The sequence below is a fragment of the Sipha flava genome, unplaced genomic scaffold (genome assembly GCF_003268045.1).
Source record: "Sipha flava isolate LNK unplaced genomic scaffold, YSA_version1 40_pilon_pilon, whole genome shotgun sequence".
Lineage (NCBI taxonomy): Eukaryota > Metazoa > Arthropoda > Insecta > Hemiptera > Aphididae > Sipha > Sipha flava.
In genome coordinates this window covers 1,154,878-1,174,047 of record NW_020273126.1, presented here as the reverse complement: position 1 = coordinate 1,174,047, position 19,170 = coordinate 1,154,878, and the positions used below count along the sequence as shown (strand labels likewise).

The 19,170-nt window shown below is 27.0% G+C and overlaps 1 protein-coding gene across 2 annotated transcripts in view; it reads right to left on the bottom strand.

The window, feature by feature from the left end:
- Window positions 1-19,170, bottom strand: part of LOC112688809 (connectin-like) — a 195,446-nt gene that overhangs the window by 147,908 nt on the left and 28,368 nt on the right. Inside the window, exons 1-2 of one of the 2 annotated variants that reach the window (XM_025562187.1) lie at window positions 7,257-7,275; window positions 6,031-7,114 (exon numbers count right to left, since the gene is read on the bottom strand). In XM_025562187.1, the coding sequence (XP_025417972.1) occupies window positions 6,031-7,105 (1,075 nt within the window). In that variant the 5' untranslated portion in view covers window positions 7,106-7,114; window positions 7,257-7,275. Of the gene's footprint in view, window positions 1-6,030; window positions 7,115-7,256; window positions 7,276-19,170 lie in introns of those variants that run through there. The other variant, XM_025562186.1, reaches the window with a different exon arrangement.

The window sequence follows — 19,170 nt, the reverse complement described above, 5'->3', positions numbered from 1 at the left end:
GTTAGTACGACGATAATTACAACATTGAAAATCCTATTGGAGATAAAAATAATAGAGATGAATTGAGCTAAAAAAATAATTGTCTTATTCTTTTATAGTCTTAATCTCTTATTACTTTTTAATTAATGATTAATCGTAGAAAAATCACCCATAATAAGATCACTTCCAGATAAATAATCAAAAACTCAAAAACTAATGATCTGACTCATTTATACATTTATGTTAATCCAATGAATAACTACAGATCAAAATTACGTAGGTAACAAAAACAGTAAACAATTATACTCTCAGTCAATTTATAAATTATATTGAATCATTATTTCTATCTAAAAATATATTATTATAATATGATTATATTGCAAAACTTGCATTAAAAACTAGTACTTTTTATAATATAAATTCAGTAACAAAATATTGTATGAATCATTGATTAGATTCATATATGTACCATAGAATATAACGACTAAACTAGAAATGACATATTAAAAATTACAAACGAAACAAGTTACGTAGTCTGTTAAGTTGAATGTGAAATTTTTTAATAGCCCTTCACCGTAGAGTTTCAGTTTAAATTATTTTCATTACACGCTCATGTGTTCTACGTCACAAATGTTTTGCATGTTCATTTGTCAATCTACCACTATAATTGATTTTTAATTTTTTCTTTAGCTGCCTCCACATTAATAATATAAGAAACATAAATTTAAATAATTTAAATAATCTTTGAATATTTTTGTCGTCTATATATTTATAGTGACAATATAAAATGGTTATGTTAATAAAACAATATTGTATTATTATTATTTTTTTAACGACACAACTTCATCAATCCATAATATTAGTTGATAACAAAAAAAAAAACACCTTAATTTTTTTTTTAAATATATAAAAAAATATTTGTTATAGTTCAAAGTTTAATTTTATTGCATTTTTACAAAACCTATTCATATTATAAAAATTAAAAACGTTAAACTTTTCAATGACCTTAGTTTGGTATGACAAAAGTTTTGAATAGCAAAATAACTTTCCGAACTATTAAAACGTTTTGGGTACAATCTAAGTAGCAATATGACCCTTTTAAACTAGCCAAACTAGCGGAAGATGTAACTCTTCGAATAGCCACTTCAGTACATCAATGAAACATTATTAACTAATTGTTTTATATGATTGATTACGTACTATAATTAGTTTTACCATAAGTATAGAAATTATTCATATAAAAATTCATTAACCAGAGATAAAAAAAATTGTTGAGGTGTACACTTAAATTAATACTTTGTGGGTTTCTACATTTGAAAGTTATATTTTCAATAAAATATTGTAAAAATGTTTAGTTTGAATAAAAATTTATATTAAGTTATTACTTACTAATCATTTTATAATTTATATTTTTTGCGTCAATTTATCATTTATATATAAAGAATTACTAATTAATAATTATTCTCCAAGTAGATCAATTCCACAATAATAATATTATAATAATAATTATATATAAAAACCAACTATATATAAGAACAAGTAGGATACAATCTCTTAATGATATATAAGTTTTCAAAAACAAATGTATATATTTCTAGTAATTATTCTAAAATTTAAATGTATGAGAATCTAGTACTGTATTTAATCGAATTTTTCTTAATTAATCCCTAAATATAACTATATAAAAATAGGTTTCCAAAATCATCGTAACACTCGAATAGTCGTTAAGTCAATCCACTTAGATAATAATAAAGCTTATATGTTACACTTCCCGACAAAATTTGATTCATATGCAGGTGTGTAAGGACATCTGGAGTCACAGAAGTTTATAAATGTAAATTAAAGTACTTTTTCGGTCAAATAATGGACACAATAAAAGCGATCAAGAGCGTGACGAAGGTTCAAAAGATACATTGAATGAACAAGGAAGAGAAAAGCAGATGATGGCGGAAATGAAAACGGAAAGTCCTGTGAAAAGATATAGCGGATAAGGATAAAAGGCGACGGGGGTGCAATCACCCGGTTTTTGTCAGTGAAAAGGTCGCCTAATCAGTATGTTCATTTGTTGCACAGGCACGCCGGCTGTCACTCGCATACATTCCCGAGCGGTGCACGTCAGTATAAGAAAAAAATACGAAATGGACAAAGACATAAACGAAAAGATCACTGCCAAATCGGTTATCTCTTAAAAAGATATTGCACGACGAACAGAGAAAAAATCCTTTGCCTTCTTTTTTTATTTGAGTTTATATACATCGTTTTCCTTAAAGATTATATCACGCAAACGAATCTTCTTATATTTTTTCCTTTATGTTTATAAAGCTTTGGGAAACCCTAGAGAATCATTCAGAATTCAAATGAGACGAGACTTCCAAAGAAATACTCATTTCCCTCATACTCCCTATGTCTCTCACTCCGTTACGAATTGTTTAAAAATTATTACTCTAGAAGTGAGTAACGTGTAATTATTCCGATACTTTATCAAATTAATGTGTCACATTATATGTATTATGTATGATGACCATTTTTAAATATTTTAATTCCAAATAATATTGTATTAAGAAGTCCAATGACGTTTCTTCAATGAAACATATTTATCTAAATATTTTATTTTTTTATTTAAACATTGAATTGACGTTTTTACAAAAACGAATAGTTCAATAAATACTTTAATGTTATTTTTAAAAATAACCTAGTTACAAACTGATGAAAGATATAGGTACGAGTAATTGTATAATATTTATACAATATATTTTAAATATTTTGTGTTAAAAATACTATTTATATTATTATTATTATTATTATTATTTTTTTTTTTTTTATTCATCTCAATTGCACTTTCATTTACTCAATGGCTTCTAAACCATTAGTTATTAGTTAATATCATGTTTATATTAGTTAACAATTGAATTAAGTTTGTGCTTATATAAGATTATATAATTATTTTACTTTTAAGAAATGTATGATGTTTATAGTTGATTGGAGGTTGGTTAAAAGCCTTCTCCTAATATATGTGGTATGTAGTGCTTGTTTCTTCAATCTTCGAAACTGCGGCATTTGGCTAGTATATGTTTGACTATGTTGTGTACGTCATCTGATTTACATATGGAAGAGTTATTTCTGGTGATGTTATATTGTGAATGTATTCCTTATTCGGAAGCGGTTTATTATAGTTTAATTCTCCTAGTTAAGGCCTACATTATTTTTAATGCTTTTCGGAGTGCATAACATTTGAATAAATTAAAAAATTAGTGATTCAAATATGATTATTGGGGATGATACCGTATCGACTCCGGGTCGTTATTCCTTGCCATCCGTTGAATAGCCGTATTACGTCAGGTTTCGATAACGAATTTTTTGATAGCTACTTAATCGCATATATATAGTTATATGAAATTAAAAATTATTATTTCTCTGGAAATTTGGGCTAATATTTCAAATGTAATACTGAGTTCACGTCTACTCACTTTAACATTTTCAATTTCATGGAAATTTAGAAACAGATACAGGCTGACACGTAAATAAAACTCCACAGCATGAAAATTAGGAAAAAAACTAACAACCAGCAAAAGATTTGTAGTATTATTCAGAAATATATTGATCAATTTAAAGAAGAACAAATTACCAGAGCGGAATACGTAAAAAAAAGTTTCCTTGAAGTTTAAGCCATAAGTTTTTTAATTTTTTACCTTACTTAAGTTAACATTATTTTTAAAACTCAAAAAAAAATTGAAGTCAACACATTTTTTTAAGTCTATTAAACTCTTTTTTTCAAAAGGACATTATTTTTTTATTTTAAACGCCAACAACATTTTTAACCATGCATATAGAGAAATTCTTCTCGCCGTAGCCAATCCTCAGCCTATAAATGTGAAAGAAAATGTTGTTGATTGGGAGCCGATACGTCCATACCACTGGCATCGGATCGGAGACGACACGGCCACCATCAAATGAAAGGAGGGAGCCGAAACGAACAAACGGGAGCCGATGCGGATACTTCCGATTATTGGTTGTAATGTTTAAAGATAGGAGCAAATAAAAAAATAAATAAATAAATAAAATAAGTTTATAAATAAAGTTATTAAAAGAGAAACTAGTAAGTACGCTGTATTGACTTTATCGAGACATTTTTTTTTCTGTAAACATTTCTTCAGACAGTAAAAGTTTTATATTACATCTCCTCAACTGGGTGTAAAACCAATACAGATGGTACTTTAAAAAGGTTTCATACTGAAATGTTGGTAATACAATTATACAGTATTTTTACGATGGAATTAATCACAATGCATTTAATATATTATATACAAGGTGACTTTAAAAAAGGTAAAATATTCTAGTTATTATGATTGTTAATTTTGGTTCTATGCCAACTATTCAACTACAATGAAATTAATTTCAGCAAGAAAAAGTGAAAAAAAATAAGAAGAATCTATGCAGATTTGAAAATCAATTATTTTTACTAATTAGCTTAGTATTTAAATATATGTATATCAAATTAATTAAAAAAAAAAAAACATTATAATTGTTACATTTTACTGGTCCTTCAAAATCATTTTTAAGTACATAATTTGAATTCTATTTTCTGGTTCAAAATAATAATATATATATATTTGTACCGTGCTGAATTGAATAAAATAAGTGCCTAATAGAAAAAAGCTGATCGGGAACCTTTTTTTATTTATCTTGCTCATCTTTTTTCTGAAATTATATTTTTTTATCTGTCATAATTTAGAATATATACTTATAAGATATTTTAATAATATTTTAAATTGATGATATTGAATAATTCTGTTTTAATATTAAATTTTTAACATTATGTTGAGAGTTATTACAATCCAACTATAATATTGATATTACAGATTAAGAATCATAATTGCTGTAATGTTTTTTTTTTTTTTTTAATAAAAACAAATTAAATAAAAAAAAATAAAAAAAACAATCATAATGTTAACAGTTTATTGTTTTATTACTCATATCTTTATATTAAATCTAGTTTTAATAAAAAAAAAAAAAACTTCAACCATAATTTAAATATATATAGTTTCATAAAAACGTTTGAAGGAATATTACTTTTTTAATAATAGAATGGTGTAATAAATTAGCTTTAAATATTTATTTATCAATTTACCTATTTAACATGTATGTAAATTATTGCATACATTTTTTCCGATTCTATGTTCTATATTCATATTGTGCTTATGAATTATCACAGCAACAACATCAAATATAATTTATATTATTCATAATTATAATAAAATTACTCTAAACGCTCAACCAATCGCATTGATGTGTGTACTTTTATCAAGTATGTATCATCAGGAAACATTTTTACTCAAGATTTAATAAATAGTAATTTGCAATATAGTAACAACTTTATATGTTATTATACAAGTATATTCCAAATTATTTTCTACTTTAATTTTTAAATAAAATCTGATTTTTTTACAAACATATTACAACGTTAAGTTAATATGTTTTACTGAGACTTTCCGATGGAAATCGTTACAAAAATGTTATGACGAAAAATCATGACAAAAATGCATTACGAATTATGGTTACCGAGCAACAAATAAATACATAAATAGGATCGAAATAACTAATTTTAAACAATGAAAAATTAGTTACATAACACAAGTGGTAGTCGAAATTAAAGTAAGATTAGGAGTTCTAGTAAAAGTCTGAATAAGATACTGAATTAAAGGCAAATTATTTAATACAAAGTATTCAGCTAGTTGTATTTGACTTGGTAATTTCAATAGTTTCTTAAATATTAACAGTTATCTGTTATTTCTACATCAATTTATGCAAATCATTCATAAATTATATATCTAATCAAATTTCATATATCTATACCGAATCGTTCATAGAGTAATAGCTTATTTAAAAATAATATCTGATCGACCGTAATACTCCCGTACATTTGCCCAAATGACGTAATATTTGCGGTATTTTAAGAACCATTACATATTATTATGATTGTGTATTAAACTAAAAAATATCCTAATATATTGTTGTTAAATGTAATATGTTACGGAATAAAATTGCACTGACCTTCCAAATAAAAATAGAACGATATGTTGCGGAGTCTGTCCAATAACGGTTCTATGGTACTGAAAGTCAGAGTTTTCAAATTGTTGTATCTTATATCGATAAATCTGAGTTTTTCGAGATGGTGAAGTATACGATCGTCGAGCACGGTTAGTCTGTTCTCCGCCAACGTAAGGCGTTGTAGATTATTCAATCCAGAAAATCCTCTACCGTCAATCGTCCTTATGGTGTTGTCTTCTAACACGAGTTCCTCTAGGCTAACTAACTCGGCGAAAGCATCTGGGCCCACTCGTTCGATGTGGTTGGCTCGCATGTCCAATCTTTTTAAAGATATCAGTCCCAAAAACACGTACCTGGACAACGACCCTGTTAGTCGATTTACGGACACGTCTAGCTCTTCGAGTTTGCGCAACTGCTCGAAAGCGCCCTCGGCTATGTAACTTATGTTGTTGTTGTTCATGTACAGCTTCCGGAGCGCGGGTAGGTTAGCGAACACGTCATTGCTGATGCCGTCGATGGCGTTATCGCCTAGCGTGACGACGCGCACGTCCTCCATGAATGCTATCGACTCTCTAGACAGTCGCAGGATGTTGTTCCTGCCCAAGGCTAAATCTTGTAAATGGGACAGGTTGGCGAACGCGTGTGAGTGTATAGTCCTAATTCCGGCATATACGATCTCTAGTGTCCTCAGTTCCGGCAGCTGGGCCAAGGCTTCGGTTGGCACAAACGACAGCGTTTGCGCCGATGAACCGCGGACGTTGAACGTCAGTTTGGTAATGTTCGATTGAGACCGGAACTCCTGCCATATGGACGAGTCCCTGGGCTCACCGTCATTGAACACCCAACAGTCAGCCGACGAAGCCGTATGTATCGCGGAATCGTCGCAGTAACAAAACAAGTTAATAGTGGTCTTCTGCTCCAGAGCGCATACATTGATATCGCTATTCTTATTTGCGTCCGAGTAACTGCGTATGCCTGGTTTTTGATTCTTCACTCGTCGATGTGCGACGTAACCGTGATTGTCGTACACCAGAACAACGAACACTACTAACAGCACGGTGAATCGTCGATGAGCCATATCGGCGCTCTGTAACACAAAATAATATAATGAAACAATGCAAAATGTATTACAAGGCAAATGGTTCTTCTCTAATGATAGTCGCTGAAAACTATTTTTCGTTTGTTTTAACACGTTGGGTTTCGATTAAAACCGAATAAATAAGACATACGTATTTAAATGCACACTTAAACAATATTTGACTACGTTATTGTATTTTCCGTTCATCGATTGATTATCACTTCACGCCCAATCGACCTGACGTCCCTACGAATACTATATGAGAAAAAGCTTTCCGATTAAATGAAATATACAATAGCCTGCCGATCGACGATAGCTTTTAAATGGTTTATGATATTATAATTATCTTTAAGTGGCTGTTGTCACGATACGATTTATTTTCCGTAAATATTACGATAGGTACCTGCCCCCGACGACGCTTAAAGAGTTTCCTGTCGTGCGACCAACTTGCGAATAGTTCATGAATAACGCGATGACATAATAATGAAATATGTATACATTATTCTTACGAATCAATATGTGAAATAGACAGTATATTGGCTTTCGTTTTGTCTATTTGTGCCCACCGGAAAACAATACAATGAGTAAAACTACTGCAGGGAGCCGTTATGGAGTTATGGCAAAGGTTGCCTTTTTTCCGTCGTTCCTTCCTCCCATTTCCTTTTATACTCCCCCCGCCCACGCGTAAAATTGACCGCAGGCCCTTACAAACCGAATAGTTGACCATTCCATGTTTGCCATTCGTATCATAGACTCATTCAATATTGAAATATCCATAGTACTCTACGTGATTCCCGTGGCTCGTACTATTTGTTTTAATATTGCAAGCCATTTCGCCTTTGGCAGAAAAAAAAAATACTGACTTTTGACATCGATGGAACACATGTGTCGGCCATAATTCATACACATTCCCTCGGTAAACGTCGGTACTCGGATTCTTGAACAATCTCGAAGCCACCATGCAGTAGAACATCAGTACGTGGTATTTATTTGGAATTTTCGAAAATCTATTTGAATCCCCTTCCCGTATCTGAATTATATTACGATTGGGAAAAAATCTTAATTAGGTGGGCGTCACCGTCACAAGTGTTCTACAAAGTCCCCCTAAGTAGGCGTGGCTGTCACCGTGTCGTAACCCGAGGGTAGAATACTTCAGGCAGCAAATGCAGGAGAACGGTAATTGGAAAATGATTCAATTATTATCATTTGACTAAGCATCGCGACTTCACCCCGCACGGTGATTTCAGTGGAGTTCCTACTACATGCACTTAATGTAAAATTTCAAGTGAAAGCTAATATATAAAGGTATATATTTATATATTAGCTGACCCGACAAACGTTGTTTTGCCATATAAATTATTTCTAGAGAATATTTTGCTAGAAAAAAATAACTAATTTAATATAAGTATGTAAGGATGTGGTATATAAATAGAAGAGGTATGGAATGCTGTAAACGGTGCGGAATATATAAATGGAAAAACATTAAACATTTATTTTTTTAATAATTTATTAAAATTGATCCTTTAAAATTATATATATCACTAATTATGACAATATTAGTAAAAAACATTGCGTGTAAAAAAATTATGCGGTGGCATGCCTCGTAAATTCAATGAGTTTAGAAACTCTATTGGATAATTTACAGTTTCAGTATCATCACAAACTGTATCAATAGATTTGTATGATACAAAGTCTCGTGGTAACAAATGTTACATATTGAGATTCAATTCGTTGACGTCCACATTTTTTGCTGCTAAAATTGCTCTTTCTGCCAGCCACTCATGATTTTTTGTATTTACATACATGTCGACCATGAATTGTTGACAAAGCTCAAGGCATCGTAAAATAACTTTGTCTTGATCTCGTCTAATCATCAATCGATTTACATAATAATTCTTCGAACTAACATTCTTGTTTGTTTTGGCATCAGTTGCGGGATCTTGTTTAATATTTATGCAACACCCGTCATTTAATACCAAAAATAAAATTTTAAATAGTTTTTAATTTTTTTTTTAATAGTTTTATTTAGTAATTAATTTTCAATTGCGCAGTTATCGACCGGGTCAAAAATTATTAAATTAAACTACGATTTATCAAACAATAGCAATTTTCCAAACATTTTTTTCGTAAAAACCTTCTCCTGGCAATTACAAACAATTAAAAAAAATTGATGAAATATTATACATTTTTGGCTCCATTTTGCTCTAATCTGCCTTGTTGATTTTGGAAAAAGTATATATATCTATATGATGTATGATATATATCATATACATATTTATCTATATGTACACAGACAACACAAAAAATCATGAGTGGCTGGCAGAAACAGTAATTTTAGCAGCAAAAAATGTGAACGTGAACGAATTGAATCTCAAGGTACAACATTTGTTACCATGAAACTTGGTGTCATAAAAATCTATTGATACAGTTTGCAATGCTACTTAAGCTGTAAATTATCCAACAGAAACTCATTTAAACTTATTGGATTTACTAGGCATACTATCGCATAATTTACATCTAAAGGTTGGATCTCCAGTTATTTTGCTTCGCTATTTGAACCCTCCACGGTTATGCAACGGCACGTGATTAATCATTAAAAAATTAATAAAAATGTTATCGAATCCATCATTTTAAATGGCAAATTTCGAGGTAAAAATATATTATTAACGCGAATCCCTATTATACCCACAGATGTGCCAATACAATTTAAACATCTTCAATTTCTAATTAGATTTACATTTGCAATGACTATCATTAAGTCTCAAGGCTAAACGATGTCTGTCTGTGGCTTAGATTTGAGCATATCATGTTTTTCACACGGACAATTATACGTGGCGTGCTCTCGAACCATCCAGTTTGTTTGTGTTGGCGAAAGATGGGATAGCAAAAAATATTGTACACTCTGTTGCATTAAAGGATTGATATTGTTTTTTACTAGTATTGTCATAATTAGCAATATACCATATATATTATTTTAAAGGATCAATTTTAATAAATTATTAAAAAAATAAATGTTTGATGTTTTTTCATTTTTATATTCCGTCATCGTTCACAGCACTTCATACCTCTTCCACTTATATACACAATAAATACACACTTAATACACATCCTTACCCACCTATATTAAATTAGTTTTTTTTCTAGCAAAATATTCTCTAAAAATAATTTATAAGACAAAACAATGTTTGACGGGTCAGCTAGTTTATTATAAGTAATCCGTATACGATAGGTACCTTATTTATCGATTGGCCAATCGTACAGTTTACAGACTATTTTTCACCGCAGTTACAACAATGGAACGTTGAAATTAGATCGTTATAATGTGAGTTACAATGAAATATGCATGGAATATAACACGATGATTACGAAATTGTCTAAAAATTAAATTAGCATTCGACATAGTAAAGAATTAAATTTAAAAAGTAAAAATTAGCTAGAGTTTAAAACAATGTAATAATCTGTAAAACCTATGTCGTAGATTTTGTACAACTTTTATAGCTATTTAAGCCGATAAAAATAATACACTGTCGTTAACATCATGTTATTTGAATAATATTTCACTGTGAAAAACTTTACATTTACTTGAGCATGTATATTTTCAAGTAGAGTATTGCATATACTTTTAAATAACATTAAAAAAGTTTAAATAAGTTAATTTTTCAGAGAAATCTGGAAAGATCGCATAAAAATCGTTTTCCGATGAACTTAACTTATCACTAACCCATTCCGTAAATAATTGATTGGCTATTAAAATAAACCATTCAAATATTCCAAAAGATTACGTAAATAAAGATCACATCGAATAAAATAAAATGTAAACGAACTCTTTATGAGTCATCGATTATTTACTTTATTCAGTTATAATACGACTGTCTAAACACTTATTGGACGAAGACTTTTATTTTTAATGACTGAGATTTACAAAACATAAATAAAATAACTTTATTTTGTTTATAAAAGACGTAACTATGAAACTATCCTACGTACAAAGTAATAATATTACAACTAGTATTTATGGGTTACTCCAAAAAATCCTATAACAAAATTTATAAATAAACATTTAATGTTTTCTTAAAATTTTTTATAATGTATAACAGAACAATAGTTTTAAAAAAAGTATTCATTTTCAATAATTTATTAGTTCTAACATAAAATGCTTGTACATGTAATTTATAAGTCATATACTATTTATTTTCACGTATACTTAAGTATTTGAAATAATAAACTTGTATAATTCATATTGTAACACTCAATATAAATTATTAATTACAGTAATCCCTCATTATCCGCGGTTGGATCCACGATAACATATTTTTAATGCGATTGCCATAACGTTTTACCGTTATTATACGAACACTGTAGAAATTTATTTTTGACAATAACTATAGATAATTGTTGTTATATCGCTATAGGTATAACACATATACATTATTTATTTATTTATTATTTATTATTTATTATTGAATTTAACGCCGAACGGCTTTTTACATAGGTATGGTAGGTACAATAAAATAAAATAACAAAATAAAATAATATAATAAAATAAAATACTTATATACATACTTATACTTATTGCAAATAAAACACAAAAGGTTACCTACACCTGCACGATTAATAATCGTCAATTGTTCAGTTGTGAGATGATATTTGTGCATGACACGTGTACAGCAGTGTTCAATAAATTTAGTTGTGAAAATATTTTTAAATGGCTTCTAAATGTAAAATGTCAATAAAAAGGAGAAAAAATGTTTTATTACTCGTTCAAAAAATTGAAATTTTGGACAAATTAAAAAATGGTGATACTGTAGCGTCATTTGCTAGAACGTACAAAATGAATGAACCTAGTGTTCGAGAAATACGTAAAAATTAAGGAACAATACGATAGATAATAAATAAATTAGTTGTAGGAATTAAAAAATTATTAAAATTAAAAAAAATTAAACAAAACTTCCCTTTTTACATTGATTTATGATCTCGTTATCCGCGGATTCGCTATCCACACAGGTTTGCTGGAACGTAACCTTCACGGATAACGAGGGATCACTGTATATATTATTTTGAATTCATTTTGTACCATTTTGAAAATTTAGTTTGAAAAATTACTTATACAATATTATTTACATAATAAACTGTGATATTCATCTAAGAGTTTGTTTATGGCACGAGCGAAATAATCTATAAATAAATAACAATGAATAATATAAATTAAATAATAAATAATTATTATCAATGTGATGAATAAAATACTATTTCCAAAATAATATTATGTTAGAATAAACATTACGAACCAAAACATTAATATATAATAGGAAGGAAAGTTTTTCTTCATAACACCAATCTTATTTTATATAGTTCGGTTGAATAATAAGGTACACTAAATACAATACGAAATAATATTTTTAAAAAAAAAATGTTATTAAAAATATACAATTTACACGATTTACTGAAATTTTATTAATTACAAAGTTCATATTATACAAGTTATTAATACGTGCCTTTTGGATCATGTAATTCAATCAGTCTGTGACAAAATATTTTAGGAAACGATTTTTATTTGTTTTTAATTTTTGCTATGTTAAAACTTATTTTAAAGACATATAGTTATTAGTTATAGTAAGTATTTTTCATATGTTTTATGCAAAATTACGTTAGCAGTTAAGTTTAAATGTTTATCATTAGAATATGATAACAATTGCGTTGCCAATTATTTATTTTTTTTTTTATGAGTTTGCAAATTATCACAAAAGAATGAGTTGATAAGCTCCTGAATGCGCTTTAGACCCTTTTCATAAAAAATATTTTATATTATTTTTGATATCGTATAATTATGGTCGTAGTCTATAATAACAAAGTCTAAGTTATCGGACGATCGTTCGTACTAATATTATATTGTCGTAGTGGGTATTTAATATGAAATACATTTATCGTACATCAAAAAATTTCAACTTTTCATCAGATAATGTACTAATAGAGGCAAGAACGTATATGAAGGCGGGTTTTTTTTTTTTTTGTTTTGTTACATACATAATATTGTGCATACACATATTGTTCTCTAAAAAGAATGCAAATAAGAAGGGGCCGACTACCCAAATAAGGGTCGTCCTGCACCTACTATTATTATAACCAGTGTATGCAAATCTTATTATGTCAGTAAAGTAGTACCGATAGAAGTAGTAACAATCAGAAATTGGTAACAGTTGGGTTGTGTAGAGGTTGGTTTAATTCGTTCAAGCTCTGTTCTTGGGGTGAAAGCAAAGCGTTAAGATATTGAATATACTTTATAAAAAAATCGATCGATTTTCCCCAAGAGCTTTAAAGTGGGAAAAGTAGAAGAGCATTTAATATTTTACTTACAATGAAATGAAAAATCATTAGATATTCTTTATTTTTATTTTTATTTCTCTCTCTCTCACTCTCTCTCTCTCTCCGTCTTTACTAACTATCTCACATTTTGCATACACCATGTAGAGTACGTGCAATATTCACTTAAGCTTGCAAATTTTGTTGTTAATTCCATCCCTGTTTTCTCAAGGGTTTCATGTGTCTTTTTCCTTGTTCTATATGTACCATATTAGTATTTATTAGAATGTATTTGAGTGCTTAAGTCCCGAGTGAAATGAGAATTGGATATTTGAAAATGTGAATAAATTGAAGTATAAATGTATGAATATAAAATGTGCTACTTACTAAGATGTAAGTCATTATAAGTTAGATAACGTTCTTCATTTGTTAAAACTCTATGTATTAAACTTATGTATTTGGAGGATATTTAATACGATACATATATATGATATATATACGATATATATACGACATATATACGATATATATATCCATATATATTTGTGTTCTTAAGTCATAATGTATTATTATTAATAAATTAATATGTCTATAATATATTTTTTAGAAATATTTTTTAATACATTTTAAAAATTAATGTTTTCTTACCAATTAACATCGTTATAAATTAAAAATTATACATATTAAACCTATTATATTTAATAATAGTTAACCTATTTTTGCTTCTTTGTTGTTTATGTTAATGATAATTGTATTCGAATTGTGTACATATTTTTATTTTTTGGAATATCATAGCCTTTTACATATGCTAATATTTTTTTGTAATATTAAAATGGAATAAATTTATATATACAATTTTTAGATTATGAACTTGAATTTTTTTTAATTAATTTTCTTCTTACTATAGATTTGTTGTCATAAGCGTTTTATTCAAAGATAACTTATGTACAAGTTATAACCTTAATACCTTAAGTTATTAAGTGTTTATCGTCTATAAAATAGATAGGTGGTAACTATAAAATCAAAATTACGTGTTCACAATAATAATTATTACTATAATATTACGCAACATCATAAGATCATTCCTAAACATTTTAAAGTCACCAGACGTTATTGCAATTCGTTGATGAATTTTTCCTTACTATTTCATTTTGGTTCAAAAAACGAATCCTAGTCACGTAAGTATACCGACCAACAAGACTAAAAAAAGAAGATTAGGGGGATAAGGTCTTGGTTTTCTAATACTACCAGAACTAACCTGCCAAAATCCGGTTTACATTAATAAAACTATCAAAAAAGTAGAAATTTGATATGTATAGAACACACTGAAATACGTAAATTTAACACATTTTAAATATAACCTATGCACTTTGCATGATCTTAAGTATTTTATTACTCACCTACAAATTATTTTCGACAGAGTAATATAACTATAATACACGTATGCATCATAATAAGTTAGAAATGTCATACTAAACATAATATTATGCATATTACAGTATTATATATTATCTAATTTAGGGCATTTGGAAACACAGTTTCCATACAGGCTAACGGGGTAACCAAATAATCATAAAAATAATTTGCTATCCTTGAATTCGTTACAAATAAATTTCTTATAACTAAATTGAAGTTTAAGTTAAACAATTAAAATGTCAAATATTTGTTATTATATATAATTGTATTTTATAATTTTTTTTCAACGAAATTGAATGTTAGTTCGTAAAACAATTGAAAAACTAAACGAGCTTTAAATTATGATTGATAAATACATTTCTATTGCACGTACAAATACCAACTGGAATCTGATGTACGAAGAATATAAAAATACTACTTTAAGACTTTCTAAAATGTAAATACTGTAGTTAAAACAGTGTAGTATTTATTACATATTTTGATTACAAGAATGTACGTTATATACATAAATTGCTTTTTATAAATATCAATATTAAATTCTTAATCCGAGTCAGCGTATACACATAATTTAAATACATTTTCAAATTACTGTATTAAAATTTAACGACTTATTCAACTTAAAAAAATACCAACAATAGTAAATTCAATTATTTCGAATTTTATTCGTGGCGTATAATATATATATAATATAAATATGCTTACAAAGTTTACAATAGATATACAAATTGCATAAATATCAGTCATATTTGTAATACATATTATACAGTTATAATATTGTTTACTTTAACACAGAAATCTTCAAAACTTCGAATGTCTCAAATATTTTTTTCGTAACGAACCTCATAGTGAACCCAAATTGGTGTACCAAAGCTTTCTATAAGGCCAATCCAACTATAATATTTTTAGAAATGGAACATTAAAAAGGTAGGTTACTGTATATTTTACATTTTACTTTGAAATGTAATATATAAGAGAAAATATAAGATATTATAAGATACAAAACTTCTGATAAAGACCTAATAATTTATAGAAACTAAAATAAAATGATAATAAATGTACAATCTTAATTTGAATTATCTATTATTATTTTTTTATACGCTTATATAAATAATTACATTTATTTATATTAACGGATTACAAAATTATTACCTATTTTATTTCGATTTATTAGTTAAATATAGTTTTGTACCTAGTAATATGATTTTAACAAAACTCATGTTCTGTTCTATATTTTTGAAGTAGCAGTGATTTAAATTTTGAAATAAAAGTAATTAGAATAATTGTTAGAAAAAATAGAAACGTTTTACTCAAAAAATAATTATTCGTTCATTATTTAAATTTTTAAAAACAGACGATATTTTAAGACTATAATTATTTTAAATTATTATTATTTCGATAATTTTTGAAAAATATTCAAACAATATTTTAGAAATCTTTTTTTTTCACATATTTTCATTTCATAAAAGAAGCTTATATTAATTACTAACATTTCACAGTCTCCAAATTTAAAATATCTATTGCATATTAACTAAAATGTTTCTAATAATTTCTGACAAATAATATGAAGATAATGAATTATTGGAATTATTTACATATGAATTCATAATGGTAAAATTTTAAATGGCTTCATTCGAAAAAAATTTATTTATCTTTAATATATACTCGAAATGAAACACGGACAAAAATAACATATAAATAATGTATATATTTATATATATATTTGAAATACAAAAGCTCTTAACATAGCTGGAATAATTTTGCGTATTCTAAAAATACAGATAAAAACGAATAACTAACAATTTAATATTTAATGAGTTATTTATTTATGATGAACAGTGAACGTGGTCAAATTCATAATGGTCTTCGAAATTTTACCATATCGAATCATGTATTTAGGCTCATTAATTAATACGTAATAAAATATAATCCCTTTAAATAACAAGTATACGAGTAATCTAATCTTACAATAGTTGCACTCATATATTTCCTCTTTACTCATTGTGATTTAAGATATTTCTAATTTTAATAAAACAAATTTTATTATGACGGGAAATAATTAATTTTTCAGTTTACTTGGCAAAAATTGTACATCGCAATTCATTAACGATCCATATAGCTAATTTGATAAGGTGAAAGACTGCCCACTAGGCTAAGTACCCCTTTCCAGGCCATGATTTAAGCAAAAAATAAAAAAGTTAATTTTATAACCAAGATAATAATAATTAATAATGATGAATCGTATCACTAACAGATGTCAACAAAAACTTTACATTGTCCATATTAGCTGGTTCATAAAAATACCCTTAACAAAATTAAACAATATCCCATACATCAAAATATATTATAAAAATTGATTACATATTTATTTTGTACTTGATAGAATATAAATGAGTATGCATTTCGATAACCATGAACTTTTTAGTGAAAATCAGTATTTGGAATAAGATCAATATTAGTGGACTGAAATTAAAACGATGATTACAATGGTCGATGTAAAACATAAAAATGGATCTTATAATTAATATATCAAAATGATTATTTCAATTCATGGTCAAAAATCATTATTTTATACCTTGCAAATTAATTTTAACGTCAATCGAAAAACGATTAACTGATTGATTGACGAAGAGTAAATGCCGTATACCTCCTTCCAATCTTCTTAAACTTTCAGTATGAATTATGCATGAATTAATTTAATAAATACAACAAATTATGAGTTATAATACATGGCGATTATAATAAATGTATGTTTTAGTTAAGAAGCAAATAAATTCTAAAAAAAAAAAAGCGTTTGATATCTTAAAAAATTATTTCATAAATCATTTCAGAATTACATCTAATCCAAAATAAAAAAATATTTTTAACATCTATCTACAATGTACTTTACATAAACCCACATATAAAATTCGGTAAATTTCTTGTTTTTCTGCTAGAAGTATTTACTTTTAAGTAAATACACATTTAAAGGTAATTTATAATAAAAAATCGTCAAGCAATGACCATTGTTTTGACATTATTATAATGTAATTTATAGTTATTGAATTACAATATAAATGTGATAAATATATACTGAAATTAGAACTATATACGTTTATAAATCACAAGTCTTTATATGTAAAATGCGGTACTTAATTTATTAAAAATATTGTTAAAATAATCCATACTATATGTAAGTTATGTAACTTTAAATATAGAGTATTATTTTTCACGGGCCCACAAAACACTATATTATTATTGTTTTGTATTTAATATATGTATCAATAAACGTTTTATACGTTTTATAAGTATAATTAAAAAGAATAGTCTATGTAAAATACATTAATAAACATCCAAAATAATTCTAAACAAGGTACAAAAATAATAATATATACTTCTTACAATTTACTACAAATGTAAAGTTGTATTTCAATGAGCTATATGTACTATACATTTTCATTATTATGATTATTATTATTATGATTATTATTATTATTATTATTATTATTATTATTATTATTATTATTATTACTATTGAAGCTCGTAAACAATTAAATTAAAAATTGTAAGAAAAATTTGCATTTGTCAATTTCATTGCTTGATTAACTATAGATACTTTGTTCAAATTGATAAAGTTTTTGATGACTAATGACTTAAAAAAATGATAAACAAAATATAAGTAAAATTATTGAAGATCATAATCAAATGATTAATATCAAGAAACTTTTGTGTGATAAACGTTTCCCCAGGGATCCAGGATATTTTAAATTTTATATTAAAGAAAAAATAGTATAAATTAAACAAGTTTTAATTTTTGCGATGTTCTTCAGACAAGATCGTTATAGTATCCATACGGCTTTAATCGTTTCATTCTTAATTTAAAATAATAACTAGATAATATTCCAAAAGGTGAAAACAAATTTAAACATAGAATTATCTCTAAAGGAAAAATTTTTTACTTAATGCCCTGGTTAAAAATCGTGTGTTTCTCAAAATACGGTATATGAATTTCAACTGAATTGACTACATTTGTTATGTGCTTGGATTGCAAACTTCTTCAGACGTTATTATACATTTTGCTTAGTACAGAGAACATTTTACATTTATTAATGTGATGTTTTAAAAATAATATCTTACGTAAAATTAAAAAATAACAAGGTTTACACTTCATCGTGGCCTCATCTTTTACCCATTTTTAACATTTATAAAATTAATTTTGAATATAATTGACATTTCATATTTTATTTTTTTTTATTATTATTCCCAGTAAATATTTTAAAAGCTTGAAGTATACCTATAGTTTAGATGTAGTAAATGTATTTAAACTGTGTGTGTGTGTGTGTGTGTGTGTGTGTGTGTGTGTGTGTGTGTGT